At 38.0% G+C, this 23,252-nt stretch overlaps 1 protein-coding gene across 1 annotated transcript; it reads left to right on the forward strand.

Annotated features, from left to right (window-relative positions):
• The first annotated feature begins 2,267 nt into the window (after nucleotides 1-2,267).
• klhl31 (kelch-like family member 31) lies at nucleotides 2,268-10,806 on the forward strand. Its single transcript, XM_041788726.1, has 3 exons — nucleotides 2,268-2,379; nucleotides 7,794-8,996; nucleotides 9,081-10,806. Exons 2-3 carry the CDS (start codon nucleotides 7,822-7,824, stop codon nucleotides 9,811-9,813), a joined length of 1,908 nt encoding a protein of 635 aa, XP_041644660.1. The 5' UTR covers nucleotides 2,268-2,379; nucleotides 7,794-7,821; the 3' UTR covers nucleotides 9,814-10,806.
• Nucleotides 10,807-23,252: the final 12,446 nt, after the last annotated feature.

Below are 23,252 nucleotides of genomic sequence, written 5' to 3' on the forward strand. Positions count from 1 at the left end.
AGAGCACCTGCAAGGCACCTTGTATTTTTCACCCCTGCCCCTCTAACATTCTGGGTCCGGCACTGTAAAGAAAAATGACAGTAGTAGGAATGACACATGAGAGCAGAGCATAAAGTATTCATGAGATGCAAGAACATAAAGTGTATTATGAAGTATTAAGTGCATGAAAGAGAGAACCCTGCATATAAAAACTTATTTTGTTGATGCAAGGAATGAAGAGCAAATGTAATCTTTTTCCAGATTTATAAACCAATGCATCAGCTATGAGCTGAGTATTCACATATAAATAAGCCTTTTTGTTAAATCTGAACAATCTTCCTTACAACTTATGCAGCTGTCTTATAAGACTCAAGTTACGCAAACACATTTTTTTAATAGCATATAAATATGAAGCACCAGTTTCATCCATTTTTTTTTTTTTTGCTCTTATATGGCAGAATTTTGAAGTGATTTTCCCCATTCATGAGTTTTCCCAAAATGTTAAGAGCATGTACGAAAAAGGTGACTCATTCCTGAAAATGAACTTTTTGTCTTTATCTTCCTATAGACAAGTGTTTATTCCGTCGACTAAAACTGTGACTAAAAAATGTTTGTCAACATCCTTTTATTCAATGACAAAAACTTGACTAAGATTAACAAAAATAGATCTGTGATGACTAAAACTGACAAAAACGAAGTTTAGTTTTCATCAAGATGACTAAAACTAGACTAAAATGTAATGTAGTTTTTGTCGGACATTCAAAATCTGTGATATTTCTCTATTATGGGTAAATCTGTCAAAAATAACAATGCAGCTGTATTTATTCTGTCACTCAGCTGTAAAAAGCAAGGACCCCAGGTTTGAGAGAGTGCATAAAACACACTACCATGATTCTGTGCCAGATTTAGACAAGAAAATAAATGCTTGGACTAAAAGTAAAAACTAAAATGTGAGGACTGTTTCTGGACTAAAGGTAGACTAAAATGTTTTGAGTTTTCATCATCTAAAACTAGACTAAAACTAAAAGGTTAGAAATGACTAAAATGGGACTAAAACTAAAATGCATATCATTTTAAGACTAAAATTGAAAATAGCTGCCAAAATAACACTGATATAGACTTTCGTTAAACGTCTACAACCACATCCTCAGAGTTTTCTAAGGTATTGTTGAATGTGCTGATCATGCAGGTCAAGTAATATTTCATATTTTGTCCAATTTGATTCTGTTTCATTAATTCAAGATTATGAAGGTGGATTTCCCTTCTTTTAATGGTTATTACTAAAAAATAAAGTAGTGCAAAAAAGTATTTCTTCCTGGTATTTAACTGTTTTTCTTTATCTCCTTATTCTGTTTAATTTCTGCAGCTACAGTCTTGGGAAGTTTCTATGTAGAAAACATTCATTTAAATTAATGCATAGCTTAAACAAAGAAGTATTTATTCATTGAAATTAGATGGTTTTCTGTATCTCCTTACAGCCTTAAAGTTTTCTACCAAGCAAAGACATGATTCAGTGTGCCAGTTACAATTACAGCTTTCCCTTTCTGTCCTCAAAGTATTGAGGAGAATAAAACACAAACATGAACAGTAATGTTTACAAGAAACCATTCATTCCTGAATGGAATGCACAAAATAATCAACATGTCTGTATACATAGATATGAATATTGCTGATATAATGGCTGTAAATCCTCCACATATTTACAAAAACGTTAGTTTTCAGGCATACATCGACTGCAACTCTTTTCTTTGTTTATCCTTAAACTGTAAAGTGTGTTTTAGAGACTGAATTTCTAGGCCTGATGGATCCCTATTGGCCAAAAGGATTTTTTAAATATCATCATATTAGATATTGTCAAAAATCAAATATTGTGCATCCTTATTTAAAACATACTGTGTAGGTTGGTAGAACATATACTCATCTACAAAGTGAATAGTCTTTGAGGCCCTGATTAGATCCCAACCTGGGACCATTTGGTGCTTGTCACCCCCTGCCTCTTTCCACCCGACACTTCCTGACCCTCTTCAGCCAAAATCTAACTGGCAAAAAATAAATAATTAAGTTGTGCAGTGTGCATCACTGAGAGCAAATCTAAGTAAACAAAGAATTAATTAAACTCTTCCGCTGTCATCCCGTGGAGGATGTAAGTCGAGCCCCTCTCTATGATGACATCAAACGATTGAAGGCTATTGTGGGACACTATGTGTGTGTGTGTGGGGGGGGTACATGTTCCCTGCCCCCTGCCACATGCATTGCAAAATACTTGATTGGCACCGACTCCTAGAGAGGAGGAGTTTACTGCATGTCTCTTTCAGTGAGGGTGACTGCTGCTCTCTCTCTCCTGCTCCAGTAACTGGAGGCGCAAGTTCCTTCTTCACCAGCCTCAACTTCATTAATCAGGTAAGAAAAGCCTTCTAATGTGTGTTTGATCCATGTTTTAGCAATGAAAAGGCAATCTGATGTGCTGTGTTGCTTCAGTTCCTTATTTTAGACAGGATGATTTGTTTATTGCTTGCATATTTGGGGGAAAAAAGGTCTTAGAAGCTGTTGTGCTTTCTGTAAAGTTAGTTCTCTCACATGGCATAGCTTTCTACTGCTGGGGCAACACATGAGGAAAGTTGACTTTGATTCAACTTACTCACCTTGTAGGAACGGTTACTTTAGGACGAGTGTAGTGCCTGCTTCAAACAACTGCAGACGATAAACAAGAAAGGACAAAAAAGAACAATTTGCCCTGATTTGAACTTAAACAGCCAGAGGACATGAGGCCTGCTGCTCGTGTCTCAAAGTCTATAAAAGGAACGTCATGGGAGAGCCGTCCAGAGATGCTATTCCTGGACGTCCTGCTGATAAAATGTGACAGATGCAAAGAGGGAGTATGTTGACGCACCCCCTGGCCCCAGCATCACCTGGCTGGTAGCACACATGTTTTCAAAGGTGTCGGTTTCCGATTGTGCCTGAGAACATCCACTTACTCCAAAGACTTAGTAGTTCTCTCCACTGATCCAAATTGAATTTAAGGCATACTGCATTAGTATTCAAAAGTAAACAGAACACACACACAAGCATACACATGAAAATATGCATAATTATAAGCTGTTATAGTATGGTTCAGTAAGTGGTATACTTTTAACTCATGTAACAGTCCAGCAAAGTCATTAACAATTTAAAAAACTGTGCAGATCTGTAAGGACTGACTTTATTTGTCTGTCTAATACAATCCATCTTCGTTCCAGTGACTATAATAGAGAAAAGTTAGACACAGCAATGACAAATCTGAAAGTTTCTACATAGAAAGTAAGCCATTTAATTTAGTTAGGAGGTAAAAAGTAGAAGTATGGCTGACTACTGGAAAAAGTGGCATCATGATATATCGTCTTTCTTCAGGACATATTACCATATAAACACGTGGACTACAGGAAGTCATCCAAATAGATGCAGTGAATTCATGTATTGAACATCATGAAAAATGATTTGAACAACAAAATCATTGATTTAACTAAACATCTTGAAGAAGGCTGTTGGAGCTGTGACTCCTGTTGTTAACAAGCTTAGCTTTGTTTTTAACATTTCCATTAAGACTCAGCCACTTCAGTGCTTTTTTTTCACCTTTTTGATTTTTTTTGCTGAAAGAGTGCCTCACTTTGAACTTCTGAGCACCCCAGATTCTTTTCCTTTTATTTTATTTTATTTTATTTTTTTCTGGACTTTTTGCCTTTATTTTGATAGGACAGCTGAAAAGAGATAGGGTAAATAGGGAGAAATGATAGAGAAAGACATGTTCCAAATAGCACCAAGGGATATGGATTCAATCCTGCAGCCAGTGTGGTGAAGACATGTTAAAAGTGGTAAAAATATAGCAAAAATAGCCTGACAATGTAGTGAAAAGGGTTTAAAAAGTGGTACACAGGGGAAATAATTGGCAGGAAAGTGGCTAAAAGGGGTTAAAGAGTGGCCAAACTTGGTTTAAAATTGGCAAAAATGATCTAAATGGGTTAAGAATGGCAAAAAAATGTTGCAGAAGTGGTCAAATGAAGTAGTGAAAATGGATTAAAAAGCTGAAAAAAACTCTCCATCCTGGTATCATTAGATTTAAGCTCCGCATTTGACATAGTTGACCATAACATCCTACTTCACAGACTAGAAAACTACATAGGCCTCTCAGGATCAGTCATTCACTGGTTCAAATCATATCTTCAAGACAGAACTTTTTCAATATCACTTGGCAATTTCTCATCAGCAAATCTCAGTCTGGATTGTGGGATGCCACAGGGTTCCGTCCTGGGCCCACTTTTATTCAGTCTTTACATGCTTCCCTTTGGTTCCATAATACAAAAACACAATGTCTCTAACCACTGGATGTCACAGAACTTTCTCCAACTCAGCAAAGACAACACAGAAATCCTGACTGTAGATCCACAAAAACAGAGACAAGAATTCCTATCCATTTCATCTTCACTCAGATCTTCAGGTATGGGCCTCCTCAATGTACCTATAGTTAGAGGTAAATCTGGTGAAGAAGCATTAAGTTATTATGGTGCTGTCCTATGGAACAAGCTGCCGGCTGACTAAAGAGCTGTAGAGACTTAGATATGAAGAGTAGACATGCTCTTTTAAGAATGGTCTGAAAACACTGCTTTTCTCTCATGCCTTTAACTGTTAGACCTGCAGTATTTTTGCATTTTGGATATGCTGTCCTGAAAGAAAGGACAACATAAGCTGTATTATATATGTGTATTCTGTGTGTGTGTGTGTGTGTGCGTATGTGTGAGTGTGTGTGGGGTGGGGGTGGGACTAACTTGTTTAAATTGCTTTTAACTGTTTGTTTTTAATCTTGTGTGAAGCACATTGAGTCTACATTTGTATGAAATGTGCTATACAAATAAAGATGTATTGTAAGTTGTATTGTAAAAAAAATGAGTTCATTTTGGTGCTAATATATGAAATGATTCAGCAGCTGTTTTCCTCAGTTTCACTTAAAATGTCATGTTAATGTGTTGATCAACTTTTCAGTGAATTATTTTCCAACGCCTTAGTGAAACCACGTGCACTTCAGTCACAGGATGTACAAGATCATGAACATTTTGGGCATCTATGAACATCAAAAATTTCTGAAAACATTCAACAAAACGTTCGAAACGATGGACGACTTAGTTAACAAATGACAGCAGAAATGGTCCCCATTGATAAAGAGACAGTTCGGCCTTTTTTGCATGGAAATTTGAACATGACAAAAGCCTGTGCCAAAGTTGTCCAAATTCTTCTGACTCCTTATCAAAAGAAAAAATGCAAACAAATTTGAGGAGACATTTTGGAACAAATCGAACAAAACCATGCTAACTATTTTCCAACGCCCTTGCAAAATTTTGCACTTCAAGCAGTAGGTAACAGTGAACTAAAGACCTCATGCACTGAAAACTTAGAGCAGTTGTATGTGAATACCAAAGCTTTCATATCAAACACTCGCTGGACCTATGAGCCACGTGGTTTTATCCTCATAAGAAGAAGAAGAAGAAGAATATTTTTTAAACCCTTTATTTAGAAACAAGTGTCATATAACAGAACATGACACAAGTACACATGAAGAAAATTTAAGAATTATGGACAAACTCTTTTCAAGAAAATCCCCAGGTTTTGAAGAATTTGTTCTATTTAAGGTGCATCTGATTTTGTTCCAGTCTGATATTCTGCATCTGCTATCTTTTATCCATTGGTTGTGTGATGGAGGAATTGCATCTTTCCATTTAAACAGAATAGAACATCTCACAACTAACGAAGAAAAAGCAACAACCTTCTGAAAGTAAGGAGGAAAGTCCACTCCTGCTGGAGCTGAGAAAACACCAAAGACACCAACAGGAAAACTAGGCAACCATGGAGTCTCATTATTTAATGGCTAACCCTTGTATGTTCTTTAGCATGACATGGGGGGAAGTGTGATATGCTGTTAGATTGTTTAACACTCAAAGAACCCCATAAAGTATAACAGATCAACTAAAATCAAAGAATCCATAGTAGCTATAGCTTTAGCCACATGTAACATGTTTCTGTTGTGTCCAGAACAAATTAAATTGATCAAATTACTCTGAGGGTAGCTGATAGCTAGCTTGGTTTCATGTGACTGCATCAAAATGGGTTGAGGGCATAGTATGGAAAACTTAGGTCTCCATTTTAAGCTATTGCTTGCTAATATGGAGAGCTTTGTATTTTTATTTTGATAAATCAGGGTTAAACAGTGTTGTTATGGTCAGGAGCGCTTTTAGAAGTTTGGGGGCCCAGGCAAAGATCAATATGAGGCCCCTGTCCAGTTAGCCAACAGCAGAAACAGCAATATAGTAGTAAAAAGCTAATGTGCTAGCACCTGAATGATACACAAAAATACAAAACACAGCATACACGATCTAAACTGTCCAAAAACATCTACAATAGTTCCACATTAGAGGATAAACTCAAAATGATCCATTTATTTTTGTAATATCAAAAAATAGAGAAACTTCATGACCTTCAGACATATTTATAACCAGACAAAAAAGACAACTGTCCAAACTGCACAATAATCAGCAACCTTTGGAAAAAATGATAGAACTGGCAATGAATAAGGCACACATGTTGGCAACATTTGGAAAAGTGGAAAGGAAGCAAGGGCCTCCAGAGGTTGCTAATGCACTTGTGCAATATTTTAGACTATGTTCAGGAGTTCACCTGCATTTTTTGGCGTTCAGAAACTAAACACCAAATATCTAATTGTCAATGTTCTTAAAAATGTTTGTTTTAGCCAACCAACAGCAGATTTTAAAAACCTGCAGTTCCTCTAGTGTCCACTGGTGGCTTGCTCCTGCAGTGAGTCACTCCCCATAGAGCCCCATGCTAAAATGTTCGACTTTAAAACCACATGCACAGCCTGGTACATAAAACTGTGGGTCCTTAAATCCCTCTTTACTTCATAATGATTGCTGTATAGATTTAGATGATGGCTGTTGGAAGGCTGACCTTTTTAAAATGTCCTTTTTTAAAGTGCTTTTCAAACCCTTTTACGTCATTTTGGGATGTGATTATCGCAAATGCTCATCTTGTGCTGAATATAAAATTACAATTTATTGTGCAGCACCAATAAAATCCTTTAATCACCGCTTTTTAGAAATTTATCTAGAAGCCAACTGCTTTTGTTAAGCTGTTGTTTATTGGGGGTTTTATAATATGTTTAGATCAATATACATTCTCTAAATATCTTCAGTTACAGAGAACAGGAAAAAAAGTTTATAGGCTATATTTCATGAAAATAAAATAAAGTAGATGCTGTAATTTAACATTATGTTCCTGTTATTGTTATTTTATTAATACTCACTCTCAAATATGTTTCCTGTAGGACAAGCATTTGTTAAATGAAACTGTGCAGAAAAGTAAAATGCATTAACCTTTCCTCTTGGAAAAAGAATAATTGTGGTCTACTGTAGGCTCCTTATTACATCTTTAAGTAACATTACGTGAATTTACAGGGTTTTCTGTTAGTGGTTCTGCAGAATTAATGATCATGCGACTAATGTCACAAAGCGTAACATACAGTTTTGGTTGTTGCAGAGCTCCAAGTCGGCTGGCTTCTCCTCAAATAGTGCTAGAACTCAGTCTGGATACATTTTTCCCATAAAATCTAGGCTAAAAGTTGGAAATTTTAGCAAGTAGCCTGTGGTCCAAATATGTGTGCTAAGTCACAACTGTCCTTTTAAACCAGTGCCATGGCATTAACATTGCAAACAGCCCAGGTATGACACATTGGAGGATTTAGTTTTTGATATTTTTCTGATCTGTTTTCTCTTAAGGTTTGGGCTGTGTACTGCTGCTACAGCCATGGCACCCAAAAAGAATAAGACGACCAAGAAGAGCAAAGGAGACATAAATGAGATGACCATCATGGTGGAGGACAGCCCCATCAACAAGATCAACGGCTTAAACACTCTGTTGGAGGGAGGAAACGGCTTCAGCTGCATCTCCACTGAAGTCAACGATTCTGTGTACGCCCCAAACCTCCTGGAGGGTTTGAGCAACATGAGACAGGAGAGCTTCCTCTGTGATCTGACCGTCGCCACCAAGTCAAAGTCATTCGACGTCCATAAGGTTGTCATGGCCTCCTGCAGCGAGTACATTCGAAACATCTTGAAGAAGGATTCAACCCTCCAGAAGATCGAACTGAATGATCTCTCACCGGTCGGCCTTGCCACAGCGATCACGTACGCTTACTCTGGAAAGCTGACCCTGTCGCTGTACAGCATCGGGAGCACCATCGCTGCAGCAATGCTGCTGCAGATCGGCACCTTAGTGAAGATGTGCAGCGACTTCCTCATGCAGGAGCTCAGCGTGGAGAACTGCATGTACGTGGCCAACATCGCTGATGCCTACGACCTCAAAGAAACCAAGGAAGCAGCTCAGAAGTTCATGCGGGAGAACTTCATTGAGTTTTCTGAGATGGAACAGTTCCTGAAGCTCACCTACGAGCAGATCAGTGACTTCCTTGCTGATGATTCCCTGCAGCTTCCTTCTGAGATCACGGCCTTCCAGATTGCAATGAAGTGGTTGGACTTTGATGAGAAGAGGTTGAAGTACGCTGCAGATCTCCTGACCCACATCCGATTTGGCACTATCTCCGCCCAAGACCTGGTGAATCACGTCCAGAGTGTGCCCAGAATGATGCAAGACCCCGAGTGCCACCGTCTTCTTGTCGATGCCATGAACTACCACCTGCTGCCTTACCAACAGAACATCCTCCAGTCACGCAGAACAAAGGTTCGTGGCGGCCTCAAGGTGATCCTCACAGTCGGTGGACGCCCTGCCTTGACGGAGAAATCCCTCAGCAAAGATGTTCTCTACAGGGATTCAGATAATGTGTGGAATAAGTTGACAGAAATGCCTGCAAAGAGCTTCAATCAGTGTGTAGCGGTCTTGGACGGCTTCCTTTATGTGGCAGGTGGTGAGGACCAGAATGACGCAAGGAACCAGGCCAAGCACGCCGTCAGCAACTTCTGCAGGTAAGAACTGCTCACCACTTTTACATAGTTGTTGTTCTAGCTCCTGTAACATATGGAACTAATGATAAATCTCCCTTTGATTAGATTCGACCCTCGCTTTAACACTTGGAACCACTTGAGCAACATGATCCAGAGGCGTACCCACTTCAGTCTCAACACATTCAACGGTCTTTTGTTTGCCATCGGAGGGCGTAACGCTGATGGCGTCCAGGCCTCAGTGGAGTGCTACGTGCCCTCATCCAACCAGTGGCAGATGAAGGCACCCATGGAGGTTCCTCGCTGCTGTCATGCCAGCTCCCTCATCGACGGCAAGATCCTCGTCTCAGGAGGTTACATCAACAATGCCTACTCCAGAGCTGTGTGCTCGTACGACCCATCCACCGACACCTGGCAGGACAAGAGCAGCCTGAGCACGCCTAGAGGCTGGCATTGCGGCGCCACAGTTGGCGACAGAGCCTACGTCATCGGTGGCAGTCAGCTGGGAGGTCGTGGGGAGAGGGTGGATGTCCTCGCCGTTGAGTCTTACAACCCTCACAGCGGGCAGTGGAGCTACTGCGCGCCTCTTCACACGGGAGTGAGCACAGCAGGTCTTTCCATTTTGAACAACAAGGTGTATCTCCTCGGAGGCTGGAACGAGGGCGAGAAGAAGTACAAGAAATGCATCCAGGTGTACAACCCAGACCTCAACGAATGGACTGAGGACGATGAGCTGCCAGAAGCCACAGTTGGTATTTCCTGCTGTGTTGTCACCATCCCCACACGGAAAACACGAGAGTCCAGAGCCAGTTCAGTGTCTTCTGCACCAGTCAGTATATAAAGCATTAGGTGATATTAGTGGTGTAGTTTACATGTCCAATGGTCTCCAGCTAAAATCTTGGTTCCAAACTCTACAAATTGTGCCTTTTTGTCAGTAAAATGTGAAAACACGTTTTTTGATTAAACAAATATGAATAAAAATCAAGGATTTCAAATTTGGGAACACTGTTATGAGAATCAGTCAAGTGTATTCAAGCAAATTGAAGCCAAAACCTGAAGTCTAAATGAAAATTTGAACCCTTTTAAATGTATTTTTGGTATTTGTGATAAAATTATCAGAGTAACTGTAAAAGAAAAAAAAAAATAGCACATTTTCAGTTTCAGCAAAAGAGACACTTGACATGGCAATAATCAAATTTATCATTTTTTGACAGAAATTTACTTGTGGGGCCAATCAGTTGTGTTAACCTCATCCAGCCTTTCCCTACAGCAGATATATGATGATTTGAAGCCCAAAGGAATAAAGTTTGAAAGACAAACAATGCTGCTATTGAGATGTATCTATAATACAACTGTGAGTGCAGTCAAATGAATGGTGCAGTTGTTGATATCGGAGGATTTGTCACAGTCTTGTTGAGAGTGACTGTAGCTACTGTGATTCTCAGATACTTGAACAGAAAAATAAACGGGGAAAAACTGGAGATAGATGAAGCGTTGGCATCACCTGCCAGGTGTGGGTGCTCATGAATTGGGGTTAAAACACACAGAAAGGCTGTATTTTCTCTACATGTGTACCACTCAGTGGTCTTGTGTTGTCTAATGAGTGATCGCTGTAAACACAACCAGGAATCTTGTTGGGAAAATGTTGAGGGTTGAATGGGTTTGGATGTGAAGGAAATAAATTATTTTGTAAAAAAGAAAAAGAAAAATATAACTCGGGGAGTGATGTTGTTAGCCTGAGCTTTCCTGGAGGTCAGATCATGAATTTCCTGAATGCTCATGTCTTTTCATTTTTTGCTTGTTTTTAAATTAAATAAATGAAGTGTAAGCTGTGTGTGAGGCATGGTTCTTTATTTAAAGTGGTTCCATGATTAAAAGACTTAATTTAAGGAGAAAAACTTCAGGTTTATTTGTTATTTTAATGGATACATTAAGTTGACATATACATTAGGGCTGAACGATTTGCAAGAATAATCTAATTGTGTTTTTTTTTTCCAATATTGTGTTTGCAATTTAATATGCAGTTATTCTTAGGTCAATCTGATGTATTTTTTGACAAATTCAAACAATAAATAGCTCCATAAATAAGACCATGTGCTTTGAAAACAATGAAATTATTTCAGAAGCAGTTAATACATAGTAACATGAATACGGAGGTGCAACAAGCTTTACGCTATAAAGGAGGCAGCTGGGGTGGGGGAGGTGAGGCTGACTACCAGCTGACCACAGCTAGGGTATGACTTTCGTGAAGTAACGCTAGGCTTCATCAGTTCTATTTAGAATGTGTGAACTATTTTTGCACATTTTGCAAATGTGATGTCATTTGCTTTGTTTAAGGGACATTTATTTGCATTTTTATGTCACTCATTTTGATTAAGAAAACTTACATAAAACACGAAAAGGAGGATTTTTGTAAACCATTATTTAAAAAATGACACTTGAATGTTTGCATAATGTGCATAAAATCTCTGCTGCTGCAAAAAATAATTTATTAAACTGGTATTTTGACACATTTCAGGTTAAAGAAATATTGCAACTTCTGCGATTTGTAAATTGCAGCAGGCCAAATTGCGGTTTAATCTAATTTTCAATGAATTGTCCAGCCCTAATATACATTCAGCATCTAGGCTTTTTTTTTTGTATCCCCAGATAACAAAATATCAAAGCAAACATAGGATTAGGCTTAACTTACCTCAGGTAGTTAATGCTAGCATGGCTGTTCATGGTCTAGCCCGTTGTTCTGTTCTCTAGATCAGGGGTTTTCAAACTTTTAAGCCGGCGATCCCCAAAATATATGCACTAGAGACTGTGGATCCCCACTGTACCTGAGGGTGGCATAGTTGAACACAGCCAAGCACATTAAAGAACAGTCTTGCAGACCTACATTATAAGGATTTTTTTAAAATAACTTTTATCAGAGCATAAATCTCACCAAAATACCATGTTTTTACTTTACATTTAACATATTCTATGCATTTGTTTTTTTATAAAAATGGGTGAAATATACCATTGGAAATCATTTTTAAATATTCTATAGTTTTTGGAAGGCATCTGGTGACCCCTTCTACCTGTCTGGTGACCCCTAAGGGGGTCCCGACCCCCAGTTTGAGAAACACTGCTGTAGATCACCAGAATATGATATTATTATCAAGATTAAACAAGCGTTGTTATCTCGAGATATGGTGGAAAACTAGTCAGGATCTCAAGTACAAAAATGAAACATATATATATAAATATATCAGTTAATCACAAAAAAGAGATATGAAATGATCCGGATTTTGATTTGTTTGTGATAGGATATTTACAATCACAAAGCGGCTCCAACCATCTTCAGAGCAGATAGGAGAGGAAAGATCATTCTTAACTCACAGGGTCGTGTCTTGCTATAGGCAGACTATGCAAATGCAAAGGGCCCCACAGGCCTCTAGAGGGCTCCAAAGCTTAATGTTTATTCTCATGTGAGGAGAATTGATGGGAAAAAGGGACCCAGATTTCCAAAAACCTCTCAGCCATTCAAAATATGCAATGGAAAATTGCTGTTTATATTATCACACCATGCACGCCTGCATACATTTCATTTTATTCTTTTTTTCTATAATAATGTGTCAGTTTTGGTTGTTCTGAAATTTCAGAAAAATTAACCTATTATAATTCATTTGCTACCTGATATAAGTTGAGATCCTGAGAAAGCGACTGAAATTTACTCATTATTAAGGGAGTTACATAAAATGTATGGATGTCTAACCCTAACTCTACTTTTTCCACTGAAAACAACTTTGTGACCCACTTTTTGGTCCCAACCCACAAGTTGAGAACCTCTGGTATAGTTGACTTTATGGATTGAATGTCAGCCTGCCATGAAAAAGCAGTGTAAGGATTTGGTTTCACTCCAGTATTTCTGTGGTGTAGAAATGTCAAGGTTCAATAAAAGCCATTTATTTCCTTGGAGATGTGCATTTTTCACTTCCTGTCTTCAGGCTGACTTTAAAGCCATAAACTCTGTTTATCTGAATACTGATAGCCTCTCAATAATGTTTATTTTTTATATATCCTTCCCACATTTTAGGTTAATTTACATAAACATTAGTGGGCAGCACGTGAGTGTTTGCATGCATAGCTGAATGGAGCTTACTCTGGGACTAATCCTGCTGCTAATGCTGCTTTTGAGTCTCTCTCTGTTCAACAAAATGAGAATGAGAGCACAACAATTTGACTTCTGTGAGAACAGAGCTGCTATTAGCTCTGTAAACATGCTTTATTCTGTGTATACAAGGAAACAGGGCTTCAGGCCTGTAATATGAGTTAAATACATACAAAAAGAGATTTACTTAATGCTCCACCAGGGATGGGAAACTCTGGTTACCAGAGGGGCAACATTAGATCTAATCTCACTGCCAGAGGGCAAAAATTGATACAAGGACGCCCTCAAGTACAGTCATGGTTACTCACACTTTAACAATGGGAATAAATATATAAGCTTTGAATGGATTTCCAGAGTAGTCATAGGTGTCTTGGTGGCCCCTCTCACTAGTCTTTGTGTAAATCTTGGCAGATTACACGTGATGGATTAAACTGAATTCTGGGGGATGCTCAGAGCCTTGGAAACTTTGTATCCATTCCCTGACTTATATTTTTTCTTCACCTTTTCTCTGAGTTGACTGGAGTGTTTTTTTGTCTTCATGGTGTAATGGTAGCCAGGAATAATGATTAATCAGTGACTGAACCTTACAGACATAGGTTTCTTTATGCTACAATCACTTGAGACACATTCACTGCACTCAGGTGATTCACATTTCACTAACTGTGAGACTACTAGCACCATTTGCTTGGACTTCTGTTGAATTAGGTCGGTCACTTTAAAGGGGGTGAATATTCATGTAATCACTTATTTTATTTTTTAAAAAGAAACATTTATTTAGCGCTATTTAATATAATGTTAGCTTTTTTTTTTTTACTCTTTAGTGGGTAAAAAGTTTTAGGATGAAATAGAGTGGTTTGATGTGATCAGCAGGCTCTTTTTGTTTATTATGGCCTATTCCTTTTAGTGTTTATCCATGCTAACACTCAGAGAAAACAATTTTTACCAGCCTGAAAGATTTGAGGAAATATTCAGGGCATATGCCCTGTAAGCCACGACCAGGCTCCACATATACTGAAATCTGTAAACTCTATCAAGAAAGTGTAACTGCTTTTTGATTATTACAGTCATGTGATCATCATACAGCATGACAATATACATCATTATTTTGCTAAAAACTCATGTAATTTTTGATTTATCCATTATTCACAGACAGAATATTATTTTAACTGTTCAGATGAGTGCACTATTTACTCCACTATAGACAGCTCACCATATAAGGAACAGGAAGTAGGGGATTAGTGTGTGATTTCAGACCTAACCTTCAATTTATTGATATTTTAATTGACTTGTAGGCTGCATTGAGTGAGTATGGGGCCACATGTGGCCTGCGGGCTGCCAGTTACCCGTTCCTGTTCTAGGTACACTCTTGTTCTTCATGAAGCATGATAATTTTTTCTAACTGCTGAGAGAGTTTTCCTACTTCCTACTTATTCATGCCATCACATGATTGTGAAAATTAAAGGAGGAATAGGAAGGAGTGTAGCTGTAGCTCTGACTGTGCAGAATAATAACATGTAGTCTAAGGCGTCTGTTGTTTTAACTGAGTGATTTGAAAACAGGTTGTTTTTTTTTTTTGTTTTGTGTGTTTGTCTCCACGGTTCTGAAGTAGGCGTGCTTTCAGAGGAAAAAGGGAAAGTCATGTAGCATGCGTGCTGATGGTAAACGTGCCCTTTTTACTGTTGTTTCTTTCATTTCGCATCTGTTATTATAGAGACAGTAAACACATTGGTAAAATTCAGCATTGCAACCTTTGCAGTTAATGCAAGTTCTGTGCTTTTTATCCCAGTTTGGGGTTTTTGTTGTTAAACTAAACTTGCCAGCACTGGTTATAGCAAAGCTGGGTGGGTTTTTTATGTGTAGCATTGGTGGTGTGCAAGTTTGGTCCCCCTCTGCTGGTAAAGTGATAAAGCACAGCAAACTACAGTGTAAGTGTAGCTCCTTTGGTGCAACAACACAATCTAAATGGCTCCAAAGGGTCTGTTTGTTTCACTTACTCTTGAAAATTTATTCTATATCTTCCTTTATATCTCAAAAAGTTGAACTGTATACACCAGGGGTGTCAAACTCAAGGCCCCGGGGTCCAAATCCAGCCCGTGGTGCAGTGATACCCGGCCCACCAGATCATTTCATATTTTTATTGTAACTGGCCCACCAGTATGAGGTCTGCAGATTTCCTTTAGTACAAAAATGTGAACTTAACCTTGATGAGTTACAATATCCCGTCATAAGGATTATAAATAGAAAAGAGTACAAATAATTTTAATAAAATTCAGGAACGTGGAAAAGAAATTTGTTTTCATTTCATATTTTTAGAGTTGTATCTCAACGTTATGGTTTTAAGTTTTTGTCTTATATCTAGACCTTTAAGAATCACAATTTTAAATTATAAGTAAAAGTTTGATCTTTTACACTCATAAATTTTTGTCTTATCTCACATTTTGACCATTAAAACTCCTGATTTTGAATTTTATCTTATATTTTGACCTTTTCATCTCATATTTTTGACTTTTTCTCTTATATTTTGAGCCTTCAGATCAACAATTTTAAATTTTGAGCACTATTTTGACTTTCAAAGCTCATGTTTTTGTATTTTATCACATATTTTGACATTCTAAACTCATGATTTTGACTTTTTTTTGCACATTTTGACATTTTCAACCCCTAACATTGATTTTTATATCTTATTTTGACCTTTAAAACTAATAAATAAGAATTGTATCTTATTGTTTGACCTTTAAAACCCACAATTTTAAATTTCATACCATATTAGACCTTTTAAATGCATGATTTTGACTTTTAACTCATATCAAACCATGATTTCAACTTTCTATCTCATATATTTGCCTTTTAGATACATTATTTTGACTTTAAATGTCATGTTTTTACCTTTTGAACCAATAAGTTCGACTTTTTCATCTCAGATTTTGAGCCTTTAGACTTATCATGTTGACTTTTTTAATATCAAAATCATTTATCATCAGTGCTAAGTCTTTTTTCCCCATAATTAATTTCTGGTGAAAGCAAGTTGACTTTTTGTGGTTAAATACCAACCCTGGTGGGCCCTCAGGTTAGACCCACAGTCAGAATCCAGCCCCTGCTATGATTGAGTTTGACACACCTGGTATACACATATACACAAACCACAAAGTCATTGTGAGGATAAACAGAACAGCTCTCATACTCCTGAAGGAATCAGCCAAGAAATAAATCAAGATCTCCTTTTATCCCTGCCGTCTATCTCTGCTCATGAATTTAACCACAGCTTTATTCAGGTCAGATGTCAGTCAAGTTTAATGACTTGTAACCCACTTTTGTTAAACATTAACAACTTTCACACACCCAAATCAAATGACTAGAAAATTTAAATGCTGCATCACTATTACTTTCACCTTTTTATTTTTTACAGCGGCGGCCTCAAGTGCTCCGGATACGCTGGTTCCTCCCATGCTGAAGTTGTTAGCATGACTCATTTCTACTAATGCACTGATTTGTAAATGAAAAGACAAGAGCCCCAAAAAGCACAATGCTTTTTTTGAATTCACATTCTGAAAAGAAGCCAAGATTGTTTTGATTGGTGTTTGCCAGTGTCAGGAAAAATAAAACAAAAGACAAAAATATAGATGAAACTAAGAAAGCAGGAAAAGGACCAAAACAATTGCTCTAGTTGCACAAGAAGAATGAGTTTGGGCCTTCTTTTTCCTTAAATTGCTACTTGAATAATTCCTCTTTTTTTTTCATATTTACTTCATCTTACAGTCGCTATAAAAGTATTCATCCCCTTGGATGTTTTACCCTTTTATGGATTTTATAAATCAATCACAGTCAATATAATATGACCAAAAAACCCTCTTTACCAGGACCAATCAGCGACGAGGGGCAGTACTTTTAGGCGCAGCAGAGCCGTGACGTAAACAAGCAGCAGCAAGAGGCTGGTGCAGTTATGAAGGAAGAGATTAGCGTGGATGCTGCAAAAGCACCAGTTTTATCAGAACTTGACAACATTTCTTCATTAAAAGACGAACAAAGAACAGCAGTGAGTTGTTTTCTTTTCAGAAACCACAAAAGTCGAGTACTTACATGTCTATAGTCGCCATGTTTCGTGTTATTCCTCAGTAGCTGCTCACGCACAGTTTGATAGCGGCTACATCACGTGTTTTGTTGCTCTGATTGGCCCGTAGAGATGTGACAGACAGAACGTTTATCCAATCACGCTCCCAGTGTTTTTCAAAGCCTCTGCCTTTTCTCAAATGTTTCCTATTAATGTCAGGTTAAAAATTCAGGGAATGGATACAAAAAACTTCCAAGGCATTGAACATCCCCCAGAGTTCAGTTAAATCCATCATCAAGAAATGGAAGGAATATGTCACATGTGTAAATCTGCCTAGATCAGGCCATCCTCACAAAGTGAGTGAGCGTGCAAGAAGGAGACTAGAGAGAGAGACCACCAAGACTCCTATGACTACTCTGAAGGGGTTCCAAGCTTCAGCAGCTGAGAAGCTTTATGAGAGCGTGGCAAAGAGAAAGACACTGTTGATGGAAACTCATATCGTCATCATCCTAAAATAAGCCCTAAGTCATATTTTCATAATTCATGAGTTTTCAGGAGACAGAAAAACCCAAATCCAATAAAGAGTATACAATGTTTATCAACCATTCTACACAAAAAGTTGACATTAGATGACTATTTACAAATCATGCTGTCAGTCAATGATGTAACATAAGAGGATTAGATGATTTAGGCCAATTTACTTCTGGCATAGGTGACAGTGTATTTCTTTTGTGCCCCCACTGTGACAGACCGTGGGGAAGGGTAAGCCACAAATATTTGAAAATGCTAGTGGAGCAGCTAGAGACTCAGGAGACAGAGACATGCTGAGAAACATTTACTGCAGCCACAGATTCTGGAGCCTCTCCACTAATTATCAGTACCTGCTAGCTTCATGGGGCTAGCTATTCTGCTGACTAAAAAGACTAAATTAATACGCAACATTTATATCCTATATTAAACCTGATCACTTACCAAGAGGGAGCGAGTCCTGCACCATGGCAATAACTCTCTAGCTCTAGACTACAGTCCACCAAAAGGCATGTGGGAGACTCCATGGTCAAGTGGAAGGAAGTTCTCTGATCTGATGGGACCAAAATGGAGCTTTCTGGTAATTGGACCAGACGCTTTGTTTGGTGGACAAAAAAACCCTGCACATCAGCCCAAACAAACTATCCTCTCTGTGCAGCACAGCGGTGGCAGCATCATGCTGTGGGGATGCTTCTCAGAAACCGGCCCAGGGAGACTTGTAAAGGTAGCCTGATCCAAAGAGAAGACGGTTAAAACCAGTGCGTGAAATCAATTATTTGAAAGGTAAATGGAAGCTATACATCCATTGTATTTGGCCTTTTCCCCGCGATAACAGGGAAATTTCAGCATTTTTCACAAGATCTCAACTTCTTTATCTTGTTCACTCAGGATGTTTTTTATTTTCCCTATGAGAACAAGTTTAGTTTCGTCTTGTCTTATGATCTCAATAAATCATTTCGTTGAAAAGGCAAAAAACAGTTATCTATAGATGACAATATACATAAGTCATGATCTTGAGTAAGAAACTTGTCACTCCAGGTAAATGGAGTTAAATAAATCACATGGATGTATGACCGCTTTGGGCAGGGGTGTCAAACTCTATCACAGCAGGGGCCGAAATCTGAATTTAGGTTTAACCTGAGGGCCTAACAGGGTCAAGATTTAACGGAAAACTGTCAACTGTGTTTGAGAGAAATTAAACAGTGATGATAAATGATTAAGATTTCCTTAAAAAAAAAAAAATTAAAAATGATTAAAAATGATGATATCGGGAGCGCAGATGGTCGAGGGGTTTAAGGTGCTACCCATGTACGCGGGCGGCCCAGGTTCAAATCCGGCCTGTGGCCCTTTACCGCATGTCTCTCCCCACTCTCTTCCCTGTTTCTGAATCGATCCACTGTCCTTCCTCTGTCAAATAAAGGCATGAAAAAGCCCAAAAATAAATCTTAAAAAAAAAAAAAAAAAAAAAGATATCACAGCATCAATGTTACTGCGTGTCCATGTCAAATAAATACTAAATAAATAAATAAAAGAGTTTAAAGGCTCAAAATCTGAGATAAAAAGCCAACTTTATAAGTCCTAAAGGTCAAAATACAAAATTAAAAGTCAAAATAAGGTTTTAAAAAGGTAAATATGAGATAAATTACAAAATCAAGAGTTTAAAAAGTCAAATAGAGATAAAATTCTCAATCAGGTGTTTAAAAAGTGAAAACATGGAATTAACAGTCAAAGTTAGGAGTTTAGAAGGTCAAGGTTTGAATTAAAATGAAAATTTGTGAATATAAAAGGTCACAACATAAGAAAAAAGGTCAAAATTATGAATTTAAAAGGTCAAAATATGAACTAAAAATGAAAAAGTTTCAGTCATAATCTTGGCATGCAAAATGAAAATATGAAATGAAAACACAAGTTAATTTCTGTCCCTCATTCCTGACTTTTTATCTAATTATTTCTACTCTCCACTTCTTCAGATTTTTACAACTTAACAAGGATTTTTTTTTAATCTTCATGGCCAGGTGAAACTGCACCGCGGGCCACATTTGGCCACATTTGAGTTTGACACCTGCGGCTTAGGGCTTCCATAAATTTGATTTTGATTTGTGTGCAACAGCTCTGGATGGGGATGTAGTACTGACTGAAATACAGGAGTGAGTCTCCGTCCTGACATGTTTGGTGCATGTCTTCCCTGCTCTCTTTCTCTGTCTCCCTTCAGCTGTGTTATTAAGATAATGGCAATGAGCCCTAAAATAGTAAATATGAAACTTAAGAAAAGACATAACTTTAACTTTTACTATTGTACTTCACAACATAGATCTTGATTGCAATCAAAACTACTTGGAGAGAACAAGACTGATCAAATAAACAAACGAAATATTTTACTGTACTGTTAAATGAGAATCTGAAAAGGGAAAGTAAACTTTTAGCTTTTACCAAAGAGGAAGCTAAAATTCAAAAGTATTTATTCAAGGGGGGCAGTAGCTCAGTCTGTAGGGAGTTTGGTTGAGAGCCACATGGCTTCCAGATCAAGTCCCAGTACAGACCAAAGTTTGTGTGAAAATCGGTGGGTTGCCACAGAAGTGCTGCTTCACATTCTTTGCACTGTTGGCCCTTAAGCAAGGCACCATCTGCTAGGAGTGTCCCTTTCAATCCCTTTACTCTGACAGCTTTTTCATGCATGTCCTGCAGGTGTCTGTAAGGCGTACGGCCTGGACTGATCACCACTTAATCACAAGGCTGACACATACAGAGAGACAACAAAACACACTTTACAACTTAGAGTCAGCTGTTAACATAAGAATGTTTTTGACAGGGGAGGTTTTAGTAATGTGGAGGCCCCAGGCAACAACCGATATGAGGCCTGTCCCCATTTAGCCAAAAGCAACCATAGCAATCCAAATATTCTGAGGCATCTTCACAAAAGCAGAGAACTACAGGAATCTGGGCTCTGGGTGACATGGACCAAAACTTACACTAACGCTAAAAAGTTTGAGATCACTGGCAAATGTCTTTGTTTTCAAGAGAGAAAAACATTTTCATGCAGTTCACAAACAGTTATCAGCAACTGTCAGTCCTCTGCATCACTCTCCTATGGCTGCTAATCCAAGTTAATCATGCTGCACAGCTAAAAAATACATTTTACTAATGAGGGAGCAAAAAGACTGGACACTGGACGACAGGAAGAAGGTGCTGTGCATGGATGAGTCCAAGTTTGAGGTCTTTGGATCAGACAGAAGAACATTTGTGAGATGCAGAACAGATTAAAAAAATGCAAGAACAGTTCTTAAAACCATCTGTCAGAGGTAGAGGAAGTGTGGTGGTCTGGGGTGCTTTGGGAGAGGTAGAATAGGAGATTTGTTAAGAGTGAAAGGACTGCAGGGAATGAAAGCTATCACAAGATTCTGCAATGCCATGCCATACCCTGTGGACAGCACTTGCTTAGGGCCAATTTCATCCTACAACAGGATAATGACCCAAAACACACCTCCAAAATGTGAAGAAGATATTTAAAGAATGAGCAGTCAGCCAGAATTCTGACAGTCATGGAGTGGCCAGCACAGTCTACGGATCTGAACCCTATTGAGCTGTTGTGGGAGCAGCTTAACCGTATGGTACAAAGGAAGACTCCATAAGCCCGAACATCTTGTGGGAGTTGCTCCAGGAAGCATGAGGTGAAATCTCATCAGATTACCTTGAAAAATGTTCAACTAAATGCCTAAGGTCTGCACGGCTGTAGTTGCTGCAAAAGGTGTTTTTTTTTTCTATGAAGGCAAAGTCTAAAGAACATTTTTCTTTAAAATCATTATTTTTTAACTCGACAATGTCAGCATGTCCAGTTCATTTACTGTATTTCCTATTAAGACTAATTTCATGAGTTTTTCCATGGAAAACAAGAACAATTCTAAGTGATTCCAAACTTTTGAGCAGTAGAGTATTTCTTGGTATTCTTTTGAATAGCAGCACAGTATGTATAGAAATAAAAGGCTGTCACAAAACCAGAATGATCAACTTTATCATAAGAGTGAAAAAAAACAATATTGAACCTGTTTGATACAATGGCAGCAAATAAAATGTTGCCCAATATTTTAATTTTCAATGGTTAAAAAAAATCACAGACAAACCTATAAATATAGTCTAAGTTGTACAAAAAGTTTGGCAACGTTTGATTCGGTTGAGGTTGTCAAAATTTTCTATATTTTTAAATCACCTTTTTAGATTATCGAATCTCTATCATTTTAATGATCAGCAGCATAAAAAAGTACAGAAACTTAAATCCTCCTTCATATTTTTTTTACTAAGAGAGACAGCATTGTCTCAGTTCCACAAATTTGTTGGCAACATTTGGAAAACTGGGGGGGGGGGGAACTGGTGAAAAGTGAGGGGAAACCCAGGAACTTTCAGGTTCCATTCACTTTTCCAAATAGTGACAACACAGGTTTTGCATTTATAGAGTGTGTGAGGGAGTTTGCTTGCAATTTTTTAATAATAACACGAAAGTACTAAAAAATAAAGTAGAAGAATATGAGACTACATTAATTAATTTGGATTAAATAAGGGAGTCAAAATTTGGCAAAAAATTGTTTAAAAGTGGCAAAAAGTAGCAAAAAGGGCACAAGTGGCAAAAAAACTGAAATTAACAGGCGGGGGGGGGGCAAAAGGGGTAAAAACAACATAAAGGAGCAAAAAGTTGCAAAGTGGGGTAAAAAAGGCAGGATACAAAGAAGCAACATTTGATTAAAAGGGTAAAAAGAAAGTACCAAAAGTGGCAGAGAGCAGCAACATTTGATTGAAAGTGGCAAAAAAGTAGCAAAAAGGGCACAAGTGGCAAAAAAAAAACCCTGAAATTAACAAGGCCGGGGCAAAAGGGGTAAAAACAACATAAAGGAGCAAAAAGTTGCAAAGTTGGGTAAAAAAGGTGGGGTAGAAAGAAGCAATATTTGATTAAAAGTGGCAAAAAAGTGGCAAAAAATATGGATTAGGGGCAATAAGAAGTTACAAAATGGGCAAAAAGAAGCAAAGATTGGTTAAATGGGGCAAAAGAACTTCCAAAATTTGCAGAGAGCAGCAAAATTTGATTAAAAGAGGCAAAAAAGTGGCAGAAAGTGCTAAAGGGGCAACAGAAAGTTTTAAAAAGGACAGAAAGCTGCAAAAAACATTAAAATTGGGCAAAAAAATTGTTTAAAAGTGGCAAAAAAAAGTATCAAAAAGGGCAACATGTGGCAAAAAAACCCCTGAAATTAACAGGCAAGGGAGGGGGAAAAGGGGTAAATACAACATAGAGCAAAAAGTTGCAAAGCGTGGTAAATAAGGGTGGGGTAGAAAGAAGCAGAAATTGACTAAAAGGGTAAAAAAAAAGTACCAAAAGTGGCAGAGAGCAGCAAAATTTGATTAAAAGCAGCGAAATATGCCAAAAGGGGCAATAAGAAGTTGCAAAAAAAGCTGAAAAAAAAACAGATTAAAATGGGCAAAAATGGGGACAAAGCAGCAAAGATTGACTTAAGATGGCAAAAGAATTGGCAAAGATGGGCAGAAACCGGCAAAATTGGGCTGAAAGGGGCAAAATGGC

Source organism: Cheilinus undulatus, linkage group 6 (assembly GCF_018320785.1).
Source record: "Cheilinus undulatus linkage group 6, ASM1832078v1, whole genome shotgun sequence".
NCBI lineage: Eukaryota > Metazoa > Chordata > Actinopteri > Labriformes > Labridae > Cheilinus > Cheilinus undulatus.